General features: G+C 48.0%; 7 protein-coding genes across 7 annotated transcripts; 6 read left to right on the top strand and 1 right to left on the bottom strand.

The window, feature by feature from the left end:
- Positions 1–1,059: 1,059 nt before the first annotated feature.
- On the top strand, positions 1,060–1,791 carry BP5553_10312 (uncharacterized protein; the record flags this gene model as incomplete). The annotated part of the gene is made up of 1 exon (XM_032018935.1): positions 1,060–1,791. One exon carries the CDS (start codon positions 1,060–1,062, stop codon positions 1,789–1,791), a length of 732 nt encoding a protein of 243 aa, XP_031864959.1.
- A 60-nt stretch (positions 1,792–1,851) lies between these two features.
- BP5553_10311 (uncharacterized protein) lies at positions 1,852–2,484 on the top strand (the record flags this gene model as incomplete). Its single annotated transcript, XM_032018934.1, has 1 exon — positions 1,852–2,484. One exon carries the CDS (start codon positions 1,852–1,854, stop codon positions 2,482–2,484), a length of 633 nt encoding a protein of 210 aa, XP_031864958.1.
- A 4,842-nt stretch (positions 2,485–7,326) lies between these two features.
- Positions 7,327–9,005, top strand: BP5553_10310 (Carboxylic ester hydrolase; the record flags this gene model as incomplete). The annotated part of the gene is made up of 3 exons (XM_032018933.1): positions 7,327–7,593; positions 7,661–7,956; positions 8,012–9,005. The coding sequence occupies 3 exons, from the start codon at positions 7,327–7,329 to the stop codon at positions 9,003–9,005; spliced, it is 1,557 nt and encodes a 518-aa protein (XP_031864957.1).
- A 1,499-nt stretch (positions 9,006–10,504) lies between these two features.
- On the top strand, positions 10,505–12,190 carry BP5553_10309 (uncharacterized protein; the record flags this gene model as incomplete). Its single annotated transcript, XM_032018932.1, has 4 exons — positions 10,505–10,591; positions 10,643–11,208; positions 11,606–11,653; positions 11,716–12,190. The coding sequence occupies 4 exons, from the start codon at positions 10,505–10,507 to the stop codon at positions 12,188–12,190; spliced, it is 1,176 nt and encodes a 391-aa protein (XP_031864956.1).
- Positions 12,191–12,886: 696 nt separating this feature from the next.
- On the bottom strand, positions 12,887–14,155 carry BP5553_10308 (Uncharacterized protein; the record flags this gene model as incomplete). The annotated part of the gene is made up of 3 exons (XM_032018931.1): positions 12,887–13,337; positions 13,386–13,894; positions 13,943–14,155. 3 exons carry the CDS (start codon positions 14,153–14,155, stop codon positions 12,887–12,889), a joined length of 1,173 nt encoding a protein of 390 aa, XP_031864955.1.
- Positions 14,156–15,520: 1,365 nt separating this feature from the next.
- On the top strand, positions 15,521–17,463 carry BP5553_10307 (uncharacterized protein; the record flags this gene model as incomplete). The annotated part of the gene is made up of 4 exons (XM_032018930.1): positions 15,521–15,870; positions 15,917–16,344; positions 16,393–16,462; positions 16,509–17,463. 4 exons carry the CDS (start codon positions 15,521–15,523, stop codon positions 17,461–17,463), a joined length of 1,803 nt encoding a protein of 600 aa, XP_031864954.1.
- Positions 17,464–20,102: 2,639 nt separating this feature from the next.
- BP5553_10306 (uncharacterized protein) lies at positions 20,103–21,178 on the top strand (the record flags this gene model as incomplete). The annotated part of the gene is made up of 3 exons (XM_032018929.1): positions 20,103–20,955; positions 21,007–21,098; positions 21,146–21,178. 3 exons carry the CDS (start codon positions 20,103–20,105, stop codon positions 21,176–21,178), a joined length of 978 nt encoding a protein of 325 aa, XP_031864953.1.
- Between the last annotated feature and the right edge of the window lie 1,563 nt (positions 21,179–22,741).

The following is a 22,741-nucleotide window of genomic DNA, read 5'->3' as shown; positions in this document are numbered from 1 at the left end:
GGTGATCTTTGCCCAGATTCGACACCACCTGGCCATCAAGCTGTCTGCGGCCCTCTGGGAGTCTGAGCTCCGTCTGGGCTCCCGGGCTCGGCAACCGCATCATCCATCATCCACGACATTGCAAGTGCATAACCAAGGGCAGAAGAAATTGTGCAATAATACGGAGTAATGTTGTTGTTATCCTCTGTACCTCTGTACTGTAGCTTGTACTACGTCCCCGTAACGAGAAATCCGGTCTGTGACTCACTAAGCAACCCTCCATTCTACGTTCCATACGCATTCTCGCATTCCACGCCGCTAAGAAATTAGCTAAACTAGAGATCCTAGTTAAAGAACTATTTAAAAAGAACCTAGGACTAGAGAAACAAGAAGATATAAAGCCTAGAAAACAGGTTACAAACCTAGCTACTATATCGATATGATCTGTACTATTCTGTAGCTATCCAATTCCTCTTGTACCAATAACCTATTAATCACTATCTCATAGATCCCGATGTCCGTTCATTCTTCAACACAGCAGCGGACCCTCGCCTCTGAGTCGAACTTGAGGACTATAGTGGCTTTCTTTCCTGGCTCTAGACAACTCGGGCCACCACTAACTAGCCACGCCACCACACCACTACAACAGCCCACGCTACTGCTCTATAATATATATTACTAGAGGCAGGGAGTTAGTAGCCAATAGTGGTTTTGAGAAGTCTAAGTAGATATCGCTGCCTGGAAAATCCATTGCCTGGATAAGCCACTCACAACCCAAAGTGCAAGTAATCCGAGACTTATGAATATGGGGCATCGTTGATTAATGGTAGAGTATACCGTATTTATGATGGTGCTCTCCCTACTTCCCTGTTTTACTTCAGCTGTACCCTAGCACACTTTCGATCAAACAGCAAAGAGCAGCAGTGATAGTCTAAGCTCATAATCAAGGGTAGTAAACCTTAGACTCTTTTAGGTGAGCTAATTTCGCAAGTTTCAAAGGACATCCATCTTATCCAAGAGCCGTCATCGTCTTTCTATCTGCAACTTATCTCTCTATAACATATAGATTCACAATCAATCATGGAGGATATTCAGCCCGGCAAAAATACCGTCCAAGCCCCAACTCCAGCCGAGAACGGCTATGAACTCTATCAAATAGCACCAGCCATCAAACCCTCTCCATCATTAATTCTCAACAGCTTGAACATACCTTATTTCTGGGGCGAAGGCTACGACCCTAGAATTTCACCCACCTTCTCCCTCCATTCGGGATACACCGAAGCACGCCACCTTATTGGGGACGGCAGCTTAGAATCTCTGGAATCACTCACCACCACCGCCCTCCAATACATCAACCGCGTATTCAACGATATCTCCTCATCCTCCGAAGCCACCACATTCATTTCCCCCTCTCTCTCCCCCTCTCTCCTAAAATGGAAAGAGACTCAGCACGCGCTTGGCAACATCCTTCCCTCTAAAGGGGACGGCATAAAACGAGCCTCGCCCTCAGCCTTGAGAATCCTCAACGTAGAATCCTGGCCTGAGCCTCTTCTGACAAATGGGTCCTTATTCGGTTGCGGAATGGCGAATATGCTAATCGGAGCCTATGATTCTCGGGTTCTGTTTTCGAATTACTGCGTCGATATGATATTTTATTACGAACACGGATACCAAAAAGTCTTCCCCTTATTCGAAGATCTCGTCAAAAATGAATTGGCCAATCCACATGCTATAGCTTCTCCTGCTGGCTACGAACGAAGAAAGGCGGCGGAGATAGGAATGCGATATATCAAACGCAAGATTGAGCTATAAACCCAACTTAAATCCAAACTAGGTGGGAAAATAGCAAAAATCGACAGAAGAACTGCACAGATGGTATTTTTCTGCGAAAGCAGTCTTCTAGGATTGGCCTCCGAAGCCATAGTTCGAGGCTTCGACCCCGCAACAACTATGTCGGGCATCATGTTCAGCTGTCCGGGCACGGATGTAATAGACGTCGGCTCCGACCTCATGAATTCCGAAATAATGAATTCGATCCTCAACACTGCCGATGTCTTAGATTCTGGAATTGTGTCAGAGGAGAATTTGAGGAGGGTGTATGACGCGTATGCGAGCATTGCGGCTAGGATGTTTTGTGAGAGGTGGATGGAGCCGGGGGCCAAGTTGTGTGGGATGTTGTATACGTGGCATATTGAGAATGATAGGCACTGGGTTTTTAGGAGAGCTTTGCTTGGGTACAGGATGGTGAGGAAGGAGAGGGTGGAGCAGAAGGAGGCTGATTTTGATGAGGCGTTTGGCGAAAATCTAAGGACGACGGGGTTTAGTAGACCTCTTAAGAATAGTTGCAATGGTGGGGATCCTTGTGATGCGGTTGGAAGAGTTGTGAAAGGAAACAAGCTTGAAAATGTGTTGGCAGAACTCTGGAGTTGTCTAGTAACAACTCCGATGGAATATATACTGAAAGGCGAGGTGAGTCAGGAGCGTGAGGATGAGATTAACGTTTAGTGATGGCGAAGACCTATTCTCTTGGGTTGGTAGATGAGATGGCTTGGCTTATAGCTCATGCGAATCATCACGCGTGGCAGGTGAATTATTTGTGTGAAGCCGCAATGTTCGGTAGCCTTCTTGATGATGGTGGTTTAGCAGGGAAGCTTGATAGGAGAGACACTGATGTCAGGTGGTGGACCATCTTGTATGTGGAGCATCATTTCCAGTGTTTTATAACCTCATTCTTCCTCCTATTTGTCTAGAAATTAATCATTCTTATGATATCTCCCCCGCAAGTCAGAAATACAGTGGTGTACTTTTACCAGAGGGTGAGCTTCTACTAGCCGGTGTGCTTTTACTTGACACAAGTCTACTTGGACGTCAAGAGACGGTCATATCGTTCACTCTAGCCCAATCCGCTTTAACATTCATTACTGTCAACGAGAACAACCGCCGAGCAGAAATAATAACACATTCTACAGATATCTGCTCCTGTCCCTACCAAAGCAGCGAGTATACATTGGTTCAAGCGCTGCCTATTGGAGCACTATTTGCTCCCTATACGGAACGCCTTGGTTGAGTGTATAGGTAAGCGTAGTGTCGTAGAGTATATCTTGTATAGAGTTATAATAACGAGAATATATTTGGATTAAAGCTCTAAGATCGAAGGCTTTGAGATTAGAGCTTATCTCTAGTATATTTCGCAAGGAAGGTAGTCAAAGTGTAATGTGTTACCTATTCTGTATACCGACTAGCCTAGTATATTCTACTCCTTTATACTATATACTAATACTAATCTAGTAATTTAGTAGATGCTTATTCTATTAATATATTATATTATCGACTTAGAAGTAATTAGATACTATAAACTCCAGTAAGTCTTATTCTATTACTATTATTATAAGTATTTTCGTAATAGAAAAATCAGCGTATTACTTTAGTAAGACTTTATAAGATAAATTGGGGACTCCTCCTATAGGACTTTCTATAGTATAATGTAATTATACTAGTAGCCACTCACTTATACTGTCACCCTCATCTCGCTAAAAGCAGCGTGTTAGGGTGAGCGCCTAGGTGACGGTTTTGCACAATTCTATTGTACTTACCTGCCTATACTCCGCATATTACTGCTCTTTTACGGCGGTGATCCGAGATGGTTGTGACAGGCGAGGTGTCTCTTTCGGCCAGTTTACTAGACTCATTGAAAGTATCGGCCATGCTGGGAGGATTGACGCTTTCACGATCAAGCCGATAGAACAAGATTCGTTCCTCTCGACTAGCTTCAGCCAGCATACATCATCCCAGCCCTCATCTAGCGGAGCGACGGTGGTAAATGCCGCGGGGGCAGGCCGTGACCAAGTCGATATAACACGTACCCGGCGCCAACATAGCACAGCTTTGGATACTAAGGCCCTTGCATCGCGAAGGAGTAGGCCGTCGAGCAGCGGCGATGATAGTGGTTTGAGCGATAGCGATTCTAAGTCTAGTAGTAATAGTGGCGGATATTCGAGCGAGGACGAACAGAGCTGTTTGAGGACGAGCAAGGATAGCCGATGGCCAGCCCTAGACGAGCAGTGCTTACTAGTATACAAGAAAGAGGGCACGTCTTGGGGCTGGATCTTCAAAAAGTTCCCTGGCAGAACTCGGCCCGCGATACGTACGCGATGGAATATGGTCCGGCCCAGTGGCGAATAAGCTTCCTCCACAGGTGGACCAGTAGCCAATGGATAGAACACTGCTCCAAAACGGTCAGCCCACTCGGGCGTTGTTTTGCTACATAACATTGAGGCTTACGATGTGGACCTAGAAAGCCATCTTGTAGATGTTGAGGCTTACTAAGTCCGCGTGCACTGAGAAACCGGAGGAATACTTATGCCTTGAAACCTCAAATTTCTTGTATCTGAAACCCGAGCATTTGGCATTTATACCTCATCTTAAATCTCTCTACTATCAAATTCCAAATATTCCCAATCCTATCTATGCCTCTCAGAGGGCTTATGATCTTTCCACTACGCTAAAACTTCAGTCGCTATATCAAGATATATTCGCCCTTGCGGCTATGCCGTTACTTGCCACTCTAACAGGGGCTCTACAAGAGTAGCAGTGAGAAGGGATATTGTGATTACTCGACAATTGTAATAATCGATTATATACTATATATAGAGTACTATATAGCGTGTAGGCTCAGTTTACTACTTACTAACTTACCTACCTAAACCTTTATTTTGTACTCCTACACCCCTTGCTTCTTTCTTTTCTGGAGCAGATCAGCGACCTATCTCAAATCTTGAACGTAATAGATGGGTTATTCTTCGATAACCTCTAACCTTTGTTATAAAGTAATCTCCTTATCTTTATCTCTCTCCTACTAGCTTTATTCCTTGAAATTATAGTAATCGTATTATAGCGACAATCTAAGTATTATATTCTGTAGACAGCCTTCGAATAGCTGAACAAATTCAACTCTTAGATCTAGTCGACTCACTTCGTACGGAAGGATTAAGTGAATTCACTGCCCTGCCTTAGTTAATCGCTTGTAGAGATTAATCAAGTAGTAAGAGCTCCTTCGAAGTAATTTCTAGGGTTCTATTCCCACGGAAGGATAATATCTGAACACGATTTACAACGGAGGTTATCTTGCGTAGGGCTTCCGACTCTGAAATCAGAGTCTCTTTAGTATACCTCTTAACTCGTCAAGATATTATATACTAACGTAGCCTAGGTGCCGGGGAAAGGCCGATCGTCGGCCGATAAAGCCCGGCTTTGGATGTTTCGACACGAAGTCTCCTTCTTGGAGGACTTTGTTGCTCTGCTTTGTAGTATTTTTTCTATATAGTACCCGGTTGCGTGAATCACAACCTGGGTATCGTTCTAAACAGGCGCCCACTCTCCAATATCACAGCCTCAGTGCCGCTTCTACAGTTAGGGAACCTCTCGCTGCGAGGACTGATGACACTCTCTACTTTCTTTTCTGGGGTATTTGTCGAGCTTACTACGATTAGTCAATCGAAAATATTGACCAACCGGGCTTAACAGATCTTATTGTTAACGAAGCCAGATATATCTTTATTACCGTAAATACCAATATTCAAGCTTATTTTATGAGGAGGCTCTTCCTACCCAGGAAGCAGCTATATACTACTACACTCTCAGCTAAAAATCTCCTCGCAGTATTTTATGTATAGCAACAAGCACGACAATTTATAGTAGGTGCGTTGTTAGGGTTTGATAGATGGGGTACCGGTTGCCTGGAATATCTAATATAACGTCCGTCCCTGGGTGGAGAGAAACCTACCATGCCGAGGTAGAGTAAGATGGAGACATAAGCTGTTTTAGCCCCAAATCTATCATTTGGATCCTCTCTTCTAGTCGTGTGCTTTTAGGTGGATGTGGATAGGCTGCGGATATTGCCTACTCAAAGTAAAACCTTGAGCCGAGCACTTCTGCCCTTCTACATCAACTCGCTCAAGCTTCCTCGCTACAAGAACTTTTTAGGACAACACTATTCAAACATACCTCTCCTATTGAAAGGCTTTTTAACATGTATTATTAGTTAAACAAGTAAGTAGAATTTCTACAAATATTCCTGTTATTCCTCGGCGGTCATCGTTCTATGAGGTGATAAAGCGCAAGCAGCAATAAAAACAACCTCCCCTTTCTAGAACCCTTTTAATACCTGAAAAGTTTATAAAAGGCGTATTAACGTCCGTCACTGCGGTCACTGCGCAGCACGAAACCCGTCGTGACGAGAAAAATGATAGGCAACTAACTTACCTTGACTTCAAACAATCCAGACTCCGTGTTAAACATCGAAAGTTTCTAAGGTTTCGCATCAGCCATATACTGTGAGCACTCCCGAGCACTCCTGACCCGGCTACCTGGAAAATTATATTCGCATCATTGTCGTCGTGCCTCGTCTGCGGAGAGCCTTATTTCATGGCGTAACAGGACTTATTGCAGTGACGACTAATTATTTGGGGTGGAATGATTGTGATTAAATTGCCTGACTAACTAACTAATCCCATGGGAGCTGTCCTGTATTATAGGCAAAGTGCCGGCTGAGTGGCTTTTGCCCAAAAGTTGTTGATGGATAGCCGAAGGTGTTGGAGGTTAGGGAGACGGCATCGAGTGGAGTTGGTCGAATACATGAGTCGCACCCGGCACTTACCACTCCAACCCTCATTATTCCTGGCTTAACAGGACTCTTCTACCACACAGTGCCACATAAGCTCAGCCCCGGGAGCTACTGCCGTCCTAGGAGTGTTGCGACTCCTAGGAGCTATCACCCTGGGAGCTCTCCCGCTCCTGTGACCTGTTCGTAACAGTAGATAGGGGCATCCTATGCTCTATAGAATCGATAAATTGGCTTATATTACAATGTAAGCTTATAGGGCGTATTAATAGTTATATATCAGCGAGTTTCTAACAAGTTGGAGGCAAACATAGTTAAAAAAAAAACACTAGCATGCTAGCTAACCATACTGTACAAAGTTAGGTGCTTTGGAGGTCCATATTCATCCGAATATTATTGCGCCACCATATTCTAAGTTCTGCCAAGGCACCAAATTATGGAGCGGCAATATTCGACCCGAACGGAGCCTAAGCATACATACTCCCGTAGTCTCTCTAATGCGAAGTGCCCATATATGTCTTTCGTATTTACGACGTAAGTCTGATGGAGTCGGGTAAGCAATCACCGCCCCATCAACATGAACATAAAATCGTCAGTGGCCGGTGACCCGCAACATATATACCGAGATGGACCCTGCGCAGTATTGTCGAAGAAAGCTCGCTCTTGTAACCGTTTCCCCATCCCCCAATTCCCCGTTTCCCCTTCTCCAGACACAATAGACCGCCACGATGAAGCTCTGTGAAGCTCTCCTCCCCGGCATTCTCTGTCTCTCCCCTCCAACAAGCTGCACGCCGTTGGCCGACGATCAAAAGCACTGGGTCATTGGGCAAACCGTCCGCACCCAAAGCGGCCCCGTCTCAGGGCATGCCGCCTCCTCCGCCCAAAACGTATCCACCTACCTCGGGATCCCCTACGCCCAACCCCCCCTCGGGAATCTGCGCTTTGCACCTCCAAAGCCCTATCACAGCCATCAACACATCGACGGCTCTCAATTCGTACGCACCCCCCCTCGATTTCCCCCCTTGCAGGACCTAAATAAACTAAGCACGAACTCCCCCCCAGGGCCACTCCTGTCCCCAAGCCAACGTCTTCGGCGGCGCCACCCCGCCAGACACACATGGCAAGAACCTTACCGCCTCCGGGCGCGCCGCCCTCGACGATCTGCTGCAAGGCTATCCCGGCTCGAGCGAAGACTGCCTCACGCTGAATGTCTGGACGAAGCCACAGTTTGGGGAGCAGGGCAAGGCGGTGCTGCTCTGGATTTACGGCGGGGGAGATACCATCGGGTCGTCCTCGAATCCGATTTACGATGGCCAGTATATCGCGGACCAGGAAGACGTTATTGTTGTGACTATCAAGTACGTCCCCCCCTTTCCCTCCCTCCCTCTCCCTCTCCCACATTAACACGCCTAGCTACCGCATCAACATCTTTGGCTTCCCCTCTGCCCCGGGCTACCCCACCAACCTCGGCCTGCTCGACCAACGCCTCGCCATCGAATGGGTGCATTCCAACATCCGCTCCTTCGGCGGCGACCCGTCCCGCATCACCCTCTTCGGGCAATCCGCGGGCGGCGGCGCCATCGACCTCTACTCCTTTGCCTATCCCTCGTCGCCCCTCGTCGCCGGTTTGATCATGCAATCCGGAACCACCGGGCTCGGGGCCTTCACCGCGGAGACTGCTGCCGAAAGCTGGTATACCGTCACCTCCACCCTCGGCTGCGGTGACAACACCACCTCCGCCGCGACCCAGATGAAGTGTATGCGCTCCAAAGACACCGCCGCCATCACCGCCGCCATCCCCCTCATCAACCAGCCGTACGGCTCCGCCTTCTTCTGGCCCACCATCGACGAGGTGACCGTCTTCTCCGACTACCCCGCCCGTCTCGCCGCCGGCACCTTCGCCAAACTGCCCCTGCTTATCGGGAGCACCGACTACGAAGCGGGATACCACCGGACGATGGGCGCGGTCTTCAACCAGTACCTCCCCGACGCCGCCTGGGAGGGCTTCAACTTATACACCTTCACGTGCCCCGCGGGCGCACGCGCCAACGCCAGCGTCGCCGCACACCAGCCGACGTATCGCTACCGGTACTTTGGGGATTTCCCGGAGCTGGCGCTCACCACCGAGCCGCCGAGCAGAGCGTACCACGCCAGTGAGGTGCTGCCTCTTTTCGATACGGTGGCCGCCATGTCGAATGGAGCGGAGGTGGGAGGGGATCTGGTGCGGATGGGGATTTATCTCCGGGGCGCGTGGGGGATGTTTGCGAGGGACCCGGCGGAGGGGTTGACGAAGTATGGGTGGCCGCGGTACGGCCCGGAGCGCGAGACGCTGGTGAGGTTGGGGTGGAAGAATGGGGTTGGCCCGAATGTGGGGGCGCAGGGCCCGTATGATGTGGGGTGTCCTTGAGGACGGGGATGGCGAGAGAAAACAAGCAATGTGATCCTAAAGAGTAGCTAATTATATTTAGGATTCAAGGCTAAAGGGAAACCACTGTTGCGTGTCAGCCATTTGATTCCGGGGGGGTTTCCACACTGAACTGACAGGAATCCATTTGCTACACCTGCTGGGACAACAAGACGCCCAAGCCAGATATGAAACGGCGCAAGCTTTGTAGGAGCTAAAGTTTTCTTGTAGATCCTATGGTGCATGAATCCAAGGATAAACTAGGCAACCATGGCAACTATAATATCCAGGCCGAATATTCGATCCGCGGAGTTGAAGTTTCGCGACTGTCAAGATATAAGCAGGCTGGAGCTATAGCTAAAAAGCCAACGTACCCTGTCATACATCGTACCACGGTAGATACCCACGAACAGCCCAATAAGAGCCACAGTAGCAGCGACAGTCTGATTTAGAGCATGCCATTTCACGTTATCCATGACCCTCAATACTAAAATCCCAATCGGCATAAGCCCAACGAAGGCTACGATCTTGAGAGCTCCGTGGAGAGCAGGAGGAAATCGTGGTCAGCTTTGTCGGTGTCTTGTACAGTCCCCGTGTATCGGCAGTGACAATATTCGGAAAATGTCCTGGTCCCACAGCTCCAGTTAAGTCCATTGTAAATGTCTCGTATCTTGAATGTCGCGGTAGACCAGTAGTAACGGAATCGGAATCAAGGCTGCCATGCGGTCCCGACGCAAAGAGGAATCTGGCTGTGGTACTTGTAGGATCGATCGACCCTCCCTTCCACGACCTGCAAATATGGACTTGATAATAACACTTGAACTTTCATTAACGTTAAATAGCTGTAATTTCTATGTGTTTATTCTAGGAACATATTACTGTTGACACAGAAACTTTGCAAGCTATTAAAGAAATCCTCGCTATCACTTGCCCAACTGTCTTATTTTAGGGTCTAGGCTCGGTCCAGGTTAGGCCACAGTCCTCTAGCACATTGACCCAAGGACCGTTGTAGGCGCGTTCGAGGTTCGGCGAGGGTGCTTGGGCAGCTTATTTCCTGCCCCAGGGCCACCAATTTTCATCTTTCCCTTCTTGCCTCCCCATAGTAGTGGTACTAGTAATTGATATATATATATATATATTAGTAGTACCCTACGGTATGGAGGAAGATGCCACTAGTCTTGGTATGGCCGTTAGCCTAGGAATGAACCAATACTCCATACTCCGTATTTGACGTCAATGCCTCCGTGCGGAGCCTGATAAAAGCCAATACCTAACATGATTATAATCGCTTTATTCCCCATTGCGGGTTGATACCGCCATTATGCCATTATGCCATAATCCTCATTGGCTAACCCACTCCTGGCCAACAGCAACAGCACCCGCTACCTCCTCTCCCCTAGAGTGTCTCTCTTTCCCCAGATTCTCCACTTCAACCACACCACACGCCCACTGTCACCAAAGTCATCATCATCATCATCATCATCATCACCATCAGCGTCCACATGGTTGGGTCACGCAACGCGCCGCCAAAAGATACTAGAAGCCGTCGCAGCCTCAAACTAGTCGACAAAGATGGCGTCCCAGACAAGGTCCTCAAGAAAAGAGAGATAGACCGGCGCAGCCAGCGCAAGGCTCGTTAGCGCACCAAGTCGCGCATAGCAGAGCTCGAGGCCCAGCTGGAAGACTTCAAGAAAGGCGACATTGACGCCTCTGCGGCCACGCTCATGGCCAAGCTTGATCAGGCCGTGGCAGAGCGAGTCAGGTTGGACGGCACGCTCAAGAGTCTGGAAAAAATCATTGCTAGCCATCGCTCCTCACAGCTACAGGACTCCGGACGATGGCTTTTAGAAACTGGCGGCGTGTCGAAGGAGAGGACTCCGAGCTTCACAATGGTTCCCCAAGATGGCTTGGGATGTCCTCCCGTTGAGTCGGAAGGAGGATGGGCATCGTCTGGCACACCTGATGTGAATTCTGTCGTTTCGGCCGCCGTGAACAGCTCAGAGGGTAACACCTCCATGACGGCAGATACAGAGAATTCGACTGCGAATGTCGCTGAACTTGGCGATGGCGACGGCAATGGCGGCGAGAGCTCTTGCCGGGGACTGGACTCCTACCCGCCTGACATTTCTTGCGCCGCTCTTCGCATTAGGCTCAAGGCTCCCAACATGACCCACATCTGTCCATGTCATCCGCTTTCATCGTCCAAGTGTTTCAACCTTTGGCGCTTTATAAACGAGGTTCTGATGCTGAGCTTCCGGTATCGAGGCTTTCTCAGTCATGATGACAAGGATATGAATGAGGATATACCCATCAGAGATATATATATATATATCCATTATTGAGGGTTGGGATAGCGTAGAACGAACTCGAGAGGTACCTCTTGCGTGGCAGCTCATGCGATACATTGATGAAACCTTGTTTTTGACTTGTGCGGATACCGAGAGACTTGCTATCATGTATTTTATGCATCTGCTTCTTCAGTATCACGACAATCCGACACCGGAAAGATATAGCAGACTCCCTACGTGGTATATGAACAGGCGAGGAACCCTCACAGTGCACACAAGCCCGATCATTTTCTTTCTACTAACCATTCAGTATAGTCCTTCGCAGAATCTAGCCCACCCCTACGCCATCAACTTCTTTGGATGGTAAGCCGATGGCCTTTCACGAGCATGTCCAACAATACTGATTATGTATGTCTTTCTGATAGGCCTGGCCTTCGCGAACGTTTTATTTTCGCCGAACACAGCTATTGCGACAATGCCTTTTATGACGTGCTTTGCTCAAGCCTTCGAATCCGTTGGCCGCTAAGTTTTCGCGACTGCTATGTGCGGCAAGCAGACACTAACCTCTGCTCAATATCTCCCACATTCTCCCAGTGCATCTATGACCTCCGAAACTGGGCGATGGGGCCAGATATTTTTGAAAGATATCCCGAGTTTCGTAGTGACTTGCCGACGCTACATGAGAGGCCTCACCCTGTGTCCAATTTGCAGCAGTTGCAATTCGCGGGTTCCAGGCCAAACGCTATCCGAGATACTGCAAGGGTGCATGGTATCGGTAATGATCATGATATGGGAGAGCTCAGCGAGCTCTTCGGCTTTGGTACCAACATATTGTTGCCGAACGAAAGCGCTTCAGTAGATCCTGATATTCTTCGTCATATGCTTACCAGTTGCAAGTAAATCGCTGAGGAGCTGGGTCTTCGAAGGCAAGGAGGGCCGCCCGTGCTTGTGCACTAAATTATATAGATACGGAGGGGTTGGCGAATAGTGCCTTGTCGCACTACTCTGCCGATGTGGAATATAGTCTTCCATCACAAGGAACGCCACAGAGAAATAACATTTAGATTAGTTTATGTTTACGCGTGCAGCGCGCGGTGGTCAATATTTACTTCACCTAGCTGGCAATTCCGATGGCTTGCTACACAGGCTCCACTCGAAGCTGACTCGACATCCACTGACTTATTTAGCCTACCCCAATCCTAAAACGACTTGATTGTCATATGATACCATCTAGACATCGTGAGGATTCTACTTTACGCTTAGCTTCAGCATGGATTCAGTGCTGGTGTGTTCGGACGTCTTGCGTTCCCGCATCGCAGTGCCATATCAAGGTGATGAAAGCCCGTACTGGAATACTCTCTGAATACCCAATATCTAAGCAAACGAGATCGAGGCGAGCACGCAACTTAGTATTGGCCTTGGAGATGGCTGTTTCAGGATTCCAGTTGGATTTCCACTTGGAAATCTTAAATATAATGTTCGATAGAGTTAGGAATGGCAAGACGAATGAAGAATTCGTCGTTATCGTTAATTTACGTATATATTCTATCTTACGGAATAATAGAAACGACAGGATGCAAAGGACTCAGACGACTTTCAACGTTTATAACTCGTGTCATGCTTGACTGTCGTGGTAACTCTAACACTTTTGTCTCGATTCGGGCCCGATCCCATGAGAAGGTCATCATCACTACCCGTCTGCTGGTTGCCTTTTCCACCACGAATAGTAGTCTCGCTGGCAGCCTGTTGATACGCGTTCAAACTCCCAATGGCGCCACCATCTTTTAACCTTTTATGGCTATGCCCCAATCGCCCACTCAGTGCGACCGAGTTGCCATTTCCCTTACTCTTGCTCTCGTAGGAGTTTGTAAACTTGGCGAATAGGCTGCCAAATAGAGGTTTTAGAGCGGGGACAGACAGAGCAATCATCGTGGCACTAATCTCGGCGGATTCAATTGCTAACATGGGCCCATACGGCCAGGAGATATCGATGGCGACTAACCCCTCCAAGACGAGGTATAACCGAACACAAGATATTACAATGACACTGCAGAAAGTCAGGATGCACGAAGGTGATGATGGGAGACGAACATACATTACACCGGGAAATAAGACCAAACTCAATTTCAACTTCATCATAAGACTGGCCCTGAACATACTAACCAAGGCGGCTGGAATCGCAAATACCACCAAGTCGCTCACAAGACTGATGCTTGAGTTCGTGATGTAGACGACGCCCCAGGGCATGCATTTGAACTTGTCAAGCTCGGGTTGCCAACCATACGGCCATAAGCCGGTGACGGGTAGACAGTGGAAGATGATGAGGAACATTTGCGGGATGTACGCAACAGTCATGAAGACGAAGGCGGCCCTGACGCAGAGCAGGAGGGTGTTGTGTCGGTCGCACAGGCGCTTGTAAAAGACGAGACCAGAGATGCGGCACACGTAGAGAGCAGTCGTGTATATGAGATGCGCAACGAAATCATACACTTGTGTTTTATTGGCGACTTCGTTTGACATGACATATTGAATATATTCAATATGTCGGCCAGAGTCCATTTTGAGGAGTTGTATGCCGAGACCGATAAAGGTTACGTAGATGACCTGTTGGAGTGTAAGAACGAGTAATAGCATGATGGGGTTACAACGTACGGCAGTAAAGATAATTAGAGAGTCATCGAGTCCGAATGACGAGATGGAGAGGCGCGCATACAGACGAGCGCAGACAATCAAGAGAGCCAGGACCGCAACGGCCAGCATTCCGCCAATTGAGCTAGCATCTCTATTTTCCATGAGATAGTCAGCCGTGATACCAACTGGTACTTTTCCAGCCGCAATTGCGGTGGTGATGGCGGACTCGATCATGTTGTCACTAAAAACGACGACGACGAGCGTGTAAATGGGTAAAGTGGAAAACCGAATAAGTGGAACACAAAATTATATCTAGCTTAAACTTAAACAGTTCCATGAGCTATCCATCCCATCCACATAAACCCAACCGATCCATCACACCCCTAATATTCCAAGACCAACTTCCCGCAAGCTCAAACCGGCACTTCAAATTAGTGATTGCTTAGTGCTTACATCGCACAGGTAATAGATCAGTCTCAAACTCTTCGACAGGGATTTCCCCCCCCTCCCCCCAACGCACTATCCCTGCACCACAGCTGTTCCAGCACCTAGCGCTCGAAACATGGCGTCACAGGTGCAATATTACGTCACTAGCAGCGCGGACTCAGGTCCCGGAACATCCGGCGAGGCACCATTTGATGGGGCAAAGGGTCCATCTCCTCGGAAAATCCCCATATCGATCAATACGAAGGCTAGCATGACTTAGCTAGTAAGGGCCCCCTGGTCTCGTGGAGGTCGACCACTAATATTAAAGCGCTGCTTTTACCTAAATCCCCTGCCGCCCTGGAATTAAAGTACCTTCTTCCACCTATTATTAATACTGTATCTCCTTATACGTTGATCGCGGACAGTAAAGTGAAGTCCCGGGCTCTAGCGAAGCGGTAGTAGTGGGAGTAACTAGGTTATCCAGGGTAAAGAGAACTGGTCGAGGTGGTGGAGTCTGTAGAGTATTTTCAGCAATTTTAGTAACTAGTACTCTTGGTGCCGGAGTACTTTCCATTCTTAGGATAATAGAGAGGAATAAAAGTATATTTTCATCTAGAGTACTTCGATCTTCAACTTTAAAAAAAGGGCGAGGCGTTCAAAAGATACAGCGGGGCTTCGGCCAATTACAGCCCTAGTTCGCTAAACACCCCTACTAGTTAAACCATGAATACTTGCCCAACTACCCTCCGTAAACCCCCCATAACTTAAAAAACAGATCTCTTCGGTATCCTAATCACCGAGCTGTGATCCCCTACACAATCGACGATGAGCAGTTTCGACCTACGAGTCCGTACTGGCGACCAGCACGAAGAACCGGCTGTATTAGCCCAGTTAGCGCTGGGTATCTCAGTACTTTGATAGGGGTTTGCAGCGTCTGTGTACTGTGGTATGCTTTTGATATTGCGAATTTCGTATTTAGGGTGTGCACGGCCTCTCCACGTTGGCATACCACGTTGCTCGCGAAACGATGCAGTCTACCGAGAGTCATCCAGCCTGGACCTAGCGCTAATCCCGTTGTTTATTTCTTAAATTAAGCCTCTCCTGCCTTCTCACAGCTTTGTCTTGTCTATATCAACTGTTTTTGCTGTGGCACACGCCATTGTCAGAGTCAGGATGTTGTCAAAATGGTCTACGAGTCTGGCCGCAGCTGGCGCGATTGTTGCCTTCACGGTGCCCTCGATTGCTGGACCAGCCCTTGGTTCAAGGACCCAGGAACAAAACGCCAGTCAGCTTGCTGCACCCGATCAGACGTTGGTGTCGCCGTTTCCATACTACTTCCCTCAGCTGGGATCTGGCGACGCCGCGAATAGCGGCCAGTTCCCAATGCCATTATGCCATGGCTTCAAGTTGGAGGAGGCGACAATTGACCAGCTTCAAAACGCAATGAAAAATGGCACTTTGAGTTCTGTCAAGATTGTAATGTGCTATCTGCAGAGGATATACCAGACCGACGCCTACTTGAGGTATGACGCTTACGCATTGCCACAACACCGACTGACTCGATTCCAGGGCCATCATGGAGGTGAATCCAGACTTCCTTCAAATTGCCGAAGCTCTCGATCGCGAGCGTGCTCAAGGCTACGTCCGCGGCAAGCTGCATGGAATCCCATTCATTGTGAAGGACAACATCGCTTCGAAAGACAAGATGGAGACAACGGCAGGGAGCTGGGCGCTCTTGGGGTCTGTCGTCCCAAGAGATTCGCACGTCGTATCGAGGCTCAGGGGAGAGGGTGCGGTTCTGATGGGCCACGCGACTCTCAGTGAATGGGCAGACATGCGATCCAATTATTACTCTGAGGGCTATTCCGCTCGAGGTGGTCAGTGCAGGAGTCCATACAATTTGACTGTCAACCCTGGTGGCAGCAGCTCTGGAAGTGGTGCAGCAGTTGCTGCGAATTTGATCACTTTTTCGCTTGGTACCGAGACTGATGGAAGTGGTGAGTTGTTTGTGCCGATTGATATAAACTATAGTACTAACAGTTCAGTTATCAATCCGGCCGAGAGAAATGCTCTTGTAGGAATAAAACCCACTGTCGGCCTGACGTCTCGAGCTGGGTGAGATTCTCAATTATTGACAACGTGACAAAACTAATTCCACCAGGGTAATCCCGGAAAGTCACAACCAGGATAGTGTAGGCTGTCTCGCCCGGACAGTTCGCGATGCAACCTACTGTCTTGACGGCATCTATGGCCAAGATCCGCGTGACAATTACACCCTCGTTCAAAAGGCTCCAGCCAACGGATTTGCTCAATATCTCGCGACGAAAAAGGCACTTAAAGGCGCCGTATTTGGTCTCCCGTGGCTTAGCTTCTGGCAATATGCTAGTGCAAACCAGCAGCAGCAACTTTTAGAGGTCGTCAAGCTCATCAAATCCGCTGGTGCAACCATAATCAATGGGACTGAGCTTCCAAACCACGCAACCATTGTCAGCCCAGATGGTTGGAACTGGGACTATGGCACAACACGAGGATACCCCAATGAGTCGGAATACACGTATATAAAGGCGGACTTTTACAACGACATCAAGGCATATCTTGCCGATCTTGGAAACACCGACATGGTGAGCCTGGAGGACATTGTCAAGTTCAACAATGAGAGCGGGGAGGAAGGAGGACTCCCAAACGTGCACCCCGCATTCCAGTCCGGTCAGGATGGTTTCGATGCGTCTCTCGCATCGAAGGGCATAATGGACGAGACCTACTGGCAAGCTCTAAACTTTTGCCGTAAATCGACACGGGAGGACGGCATCGACGCAGCTCTCCACCATAATGGCAAGAACCTCACCGCGCTCCTCGTCCCGCCGGATGTTGCGCAGTCGATTCAGATCGCCGCTCAGGCTGGCTACCCCGTGGTCACACTCCCCGCTGGCGTGAACCCTGATACTGGAATGCCTTTTGGGCTGGCGCTTATGGGGACGGCGTGGAGCGAGAGCACTCTAATCCGCTATGCAAGTGCGATTGAGGATTTGCAGCTCACGAGCAAGACAAAATACAAGAGAACTAGCCCAAAGTATTTTAGCTACCGCGAAAAGAACCTCCCTGTAAATAACGTCTAAGTAGATAAACGTAATAAGTTCTTATAATAAGTTCTTTATAAATTGAAATTATTCTTTATTATATAAATCTAATAATAGTTATATACAGAATAGTCGGTATATGAATGGTAATTTATCTACTATCGTATACATAATCAGCCGATGGATCTACCGGTAGCAACGCAGGATCGCGGTTCGGTTCCACGAGGGGGTGCATCGTTCAATGGGTGTCGGTGGCGTAGATGTTGGTCTAAATCCAGGTGTTGATAAGTCGAAGGATCTAGTATAATTTGCGAACAAGCTGGCAAGAGTAGCTGCTAGGTAGTAGCGTAGATATTAGTCTAAATCCAGGTATTAATAAATCGAAAGATCTAATATAATTTACGAACAAGCTAGTAAGAGTAGCTGCTAAGTAGTAGCGTAGATGTTGGTCTAAATCTAGGTGTTGATAAGTCGAAAGATCTGGCATGATTTGCGAACAAGCTGCCAAGAGTAGCTGCCAGGCGGATTGTAGATAACAGCTTGTAAGTTGGAAACAGTAAGTAATGATTTTATAAGGATCTCATCTCGGACACGTGAAGGGATTGATATTGACAGCTTGGGGTCTTACACCAGATTCAGGTGTTGAGTCCAAACCTCGTATGAAACACATGCTATAATATAGCACAGCGAGCTTAGTAGTACAGAGGCTAGCAGTATACTGATGTGTGGAGGTTGTGCGGAAGAGGCCACGAATCACCGATATAGCACGTTATCCTATCGAGTGCTATAGACGACTTCTAGCGTTGTTCAGGCTTTGGCATACATGAAGGTACGAGACTCTGCACCCGGGACAGCATATACTAGCACGTTATAAGTAAATTAAGATTATAATGTTATAAGGTTATAAAATCGAAGTTTAACTAAGTTCCTATAAAATAGCTATACTTTGTATCAAGTTTTGGCCATGATACACCCTGCTAAACAAAGTTAGAAAAACCACGCTAAAAGTCGCAAGCGACAGCACTCGATAGGATACTGCCTCGCTAGGTATCGTATTTGACTAAGATATTGGCCTAAGGCCAAACGAAAAAGGCAGCCCGTCCCCGTCCTGTTGGGAGTCACGGGTTACACTCGCTTAGTTTAGCGTCTCGCACTCGCTTATCTTAGCGTCTCGCACTCGCTTGGCTTAGCGCCTCGCACCCGCTTGGCTTAGCGCATCGCACTCGCTTGGCTTAGCGCCTCGCTCTCGCTTAGCTTAGCGTCTCGCTCTCGCTTATCTAGCTAGGAACGTCCGTAGAGCTCCATTTCTAGTTCATCCTCGACCCCGCAATACCGCCCGCCAGCCCTACCAATTGCGTGTGTAAGCGCGGATCTCTTTGGCGCAGTCCGGACTGCGGTAATTAAACGTCTTTTCGGCTCCACATCCGAGGACCAGTGCGAAATTCGACGGCGAGCAAGTTGCAATTGGCCGTAAATCCTGCCCTACAGAGTCCTGTCATCAGCGAGCCGTTTTCAGTCCGACGAAACCAAACGCGAACGCTCAAGAGCTTACAGCTTGAGAACTCAAAGATAGGTTGGTAAAGATGTGTGTTTCCGTAGGTAAAACCTTTCTGCCCGGTTTTTATAGCAGATAAAACCTTCTTAACAAGGGCACACTTATATCTCCCACCCCCCCCTTGGTATTGCTCCCTTAACTTCCGTTGTGATTGACGCTTACCAACAGGTAGTTGGTGGTACTCAATCTGAGCTTCGTACGGTTGTTTTTTTCGGACAGGATTTCGACTTACTTGGAGAAACAAGTATCGTAAGGGACGCGTGCGTCACGAATTCCGTCACCCACTGTTGGGACTCGTGTACATATTGACCTGCTGCGTGCGTAAGCCCGAGGCTGATCTTGAAGTATTGCCTCGCAGTATCTAATTACGGAACTACTTCGTACATGGCCAAATATTTCCACTTTAGTCGTCTATGCGGGCTTCTAGATATCTCCAGAATAACTGAGCTCATGTCTGTCGGCCGCTTCCTGGACAGAATCAACATTTACGCAAATGGCTCCCAGGACGGCCTAAAACGAGCTCGAAACCTGTTCAAGCCAAGGTGCTACCAGGCAACATTAGATTAATCTACTGTGTTAGGCAAGCGAGGTGCCGGACAATATAATTACCACGCCTCCCACGCGTCGTCGGCTGAGAGTTCCTGAAAATAGTGGCACCCGGGGGTCAGCACTCTCAGCCTCCTGCGATGGTGCAGCAGTCCGTGCTTCGTTGAATTCCTCCTACGCCCCTCCCGGGGCTATCAACACTTATCGATCGCCGCGACACGCAATGCCTGCGAAGGGGGCGGCAATGCTTGCGTCTCCTTCCTAAGGTCGACGTGTCGTGCGACAGGCATCAGCTTTGATCTACTAATAAGACTACACTTGCATCCTCCTTTTGAACCATAGTCTGGTTTTTCATCTCAGCTCACAACACTCTGGCATCCACTCACTCTTCATTGATATACTTTCTCTGGCCCGCTACGACTTTGCTCTACCACGAAATCAAGCCAGTTTGCCTTCCTTCTCCGCCTTTCTTTGGCAGCTCTGCCACCTCTGTCACTCCGACACTTCCTAACCCTAAGTCGAGTCTCGTCCATTCCACCCTCGACTCAACGCATCTTCCACCCCCCTTATTACCACAATGTCGTCCCCCGAAGCAGCCGGCCAAAATGATCCCTCCCAGTACCTCGTCTCCTTCGGCCCCGACGCCAACTGCACCCTCGCCCTATGCCCCGTCGAAGCCTCCCTCCAGGGCTACCGGCCCGCCCTCGGTGTGCAAATCGCCTTCATCGCCCTCTTCGGCGTCTCCATGCTCATCCACCTGGCCCAGGGCATCCGCTACCGCACCTGGTTCTTTGCCAGCATGATGGCGCTCGGCTGCATCGGCGAGATGATCGGTTACGGCGGGCGCGTTTTGCTGTACCAGAACCCCTTCTCCTTTGACGGCTTTATCATCGAGATCTGCTGCATTACAATCTCGCCCGTCTTCTTCGCCGCCGCCATCTACGTCTCGCTCGCCAGGGTCTCGAATTTTTTGGGCCCCGAAGCGTGCAGGTTTCCGGTCAAGATATACGTGTGGGTGTTTGTGCCTTGCGATATCGTTAGTTTGATCTTGCAGTCCGTGGGCGGCGCGTTATCATCGAGTTCGGTGGGAAGTGACAAATCGGGCGAGTACATCACGCTTGCAGGTCTGGCGTTCCAGGTCTTCACTCTTACTGCCTTCACCGCTATGGCGTTAGACTACCTCTTCCGCTACATCTCGTACCGTAAATCTCAGCAAGTGGATCAACGCCGGATCCTCTCGACGCGCCTCGAGATCTTTGGCGTTTTCTTCTCGGCATCTATTCTCTTTATCCTCATCCGTTGCTGCTACCGTATTGCCGAGCTCGGTCAAGGATACAGTGGGTCAATCTTCCGCAAGGAGGGTCTGTTTATTGGGCTAGAGTCGGTAATGGTGATCCTGGCAGTGTTCGCCTTAAACATTGCTCAACCAGGTACGGTTCTGTCCCATATAGGGAAATTCTCGTTCGTACTAACAGTTGCAGGCTTCGCATTCCAGAACCGCACTGAGGAGGCCTATACAACCTATGGTAACAAGGTTGAACACGAACCCAGCTCCGAGCAAAAGGCGTCAAAGGTAAGAGAAGTCACTCTGACCCAAGAATAAAACAAGTTGTAAGGCAGGCCGCCAACAGCCCGGCAAACGCACCAACCTAGCGATGGATATGTTGCCTATCCGAGGGATCGGCGCACATTGGGCTTGTAACAGGGTCTGAATGGTCTGACGGAGGCTATCTAATCTATGCTGAAGCAGAATAGACGTGTAGGCTAGCAGTAAATAGAATTTTCTTTTTGGTATTATGTTTTGTCGCTAGCGAATACACTAGCATAGCAAGAAAAGCTTAAATAAAGCCTGAAATTCAGCGTTTATATTAAAACAGCTCGTGGTTATAACTATATTTGTCACGTGTATATAATATTACTTTACTTTTTATATAAAGTAAACTTTTTAATAAAAGACTAAAAATATAAGATTATAATTAGCACGTGTATTACTAACTAAGGTGCTTTCTAGTAAAAACCTATTTTAATAAAAAACTAACTTCTTTAGACCTTTTATAAACAAATGTTTACTAGGCTATATATAATGTTATAATATCTGGGCACCAAAGATACCGGATTATGTCATTTTTACGAAGGATTTTCCCAGGTACACACTGGATTAGAGTGATCACGTGATCATGACACAGTAGCGTGATGACGAGTCTCAGATTTCCACGTCACTCTATCATCAACATCATCCCCGCCATGTCTATACTTGACTATAGCCGCATATCACACTCATCGCACGAAACAAGACAGCGATATCCGAGATAAATTGCAGATTTAGATAGACATTATCGAGAGAGGCGATACGCAGCTTCGCGATGACCTTACCGCTACGTTCGATGACAAGTTCAGCCAGGTGGAGGACAAGTTTAGCCAAGTGCACGAGATTTTTGCAGAAATAAGGGTGTGCCTCGATCGCATAGAGAAAGTCAGAATTAATGGGACAAGATCTCGTATGTATGAAAGGATCGAGCAGGTTAAAGCAGCAGTTGCTTACGGAGGTAGGCCAAAACGGAAATAGCAAAATGGAAAAGTAGTCCTGAGTATATGGGTAGGAGATCAACCGTTCAAGAAAAGAGGAATGGTAGAATTTGGAAATGTATTTATATCCTGCTACTCTGTCTACTTATCGACTTCATCAAGTCTAATGTTTGCTCTATAACCTAGCGACTCCCCTGCTTTTTCAAAGTGATGCGGTAGAAAGTTCTGTGGTATAGGGTATGCGTCATCCTTGACATGATTAGTTATACATTAGACCCTCATTTGATCTAACTCACAATGTCTGACTTCAGTGGCTACCAAGATTCGTCGTTAATCGATCGGTACGTAGTAATTCGACCTCTTCGGCGGATATATACAAGGATATCAATCCCAGGAACTTTCCCTAATTCGTAGGACTTTTTTAATAAAGTTTTCTTCCTCCTTAACGCCCCCTTCTGTGAATTGCTCTCTCTTTTCATCGTGTTGTAGTAGGATATAGTCGTGCTTAAAAATTTGGATATCTGATAACAATTTACAAATAAGATTTAGGAGTTAGACCAGGTTATTATATGCACCTCGAACCATAATAAAAAGCCTCACTTAATAAGTTCACTATGCCATCTGAACTATAATGGCCTGATGATAAAGTACGAACTTTAGAGCTATTCATCTGATTTGGATTTTTGCTTC

This window comes from Venustampulla echinocandica (assembly GCF_003357145.1).
Source record: "Venustampulla echinocandica strain BP 5553 chromosome Unknown scaffold_14, whole genome shotgun sequence".
NCBI classification, from domain to species: Eukaryota; Fungi; Ascomycota; class Leotiomycetes; order Helotiales; family Pleuroascaceae; genus Venustampulla; species Venustampulla echinocandica.
The sequence above is the reverse complement of the archived record's forward strand: the minus strand, read 5'-3'. Positions and strand labels throughout refer to the sequence as shown.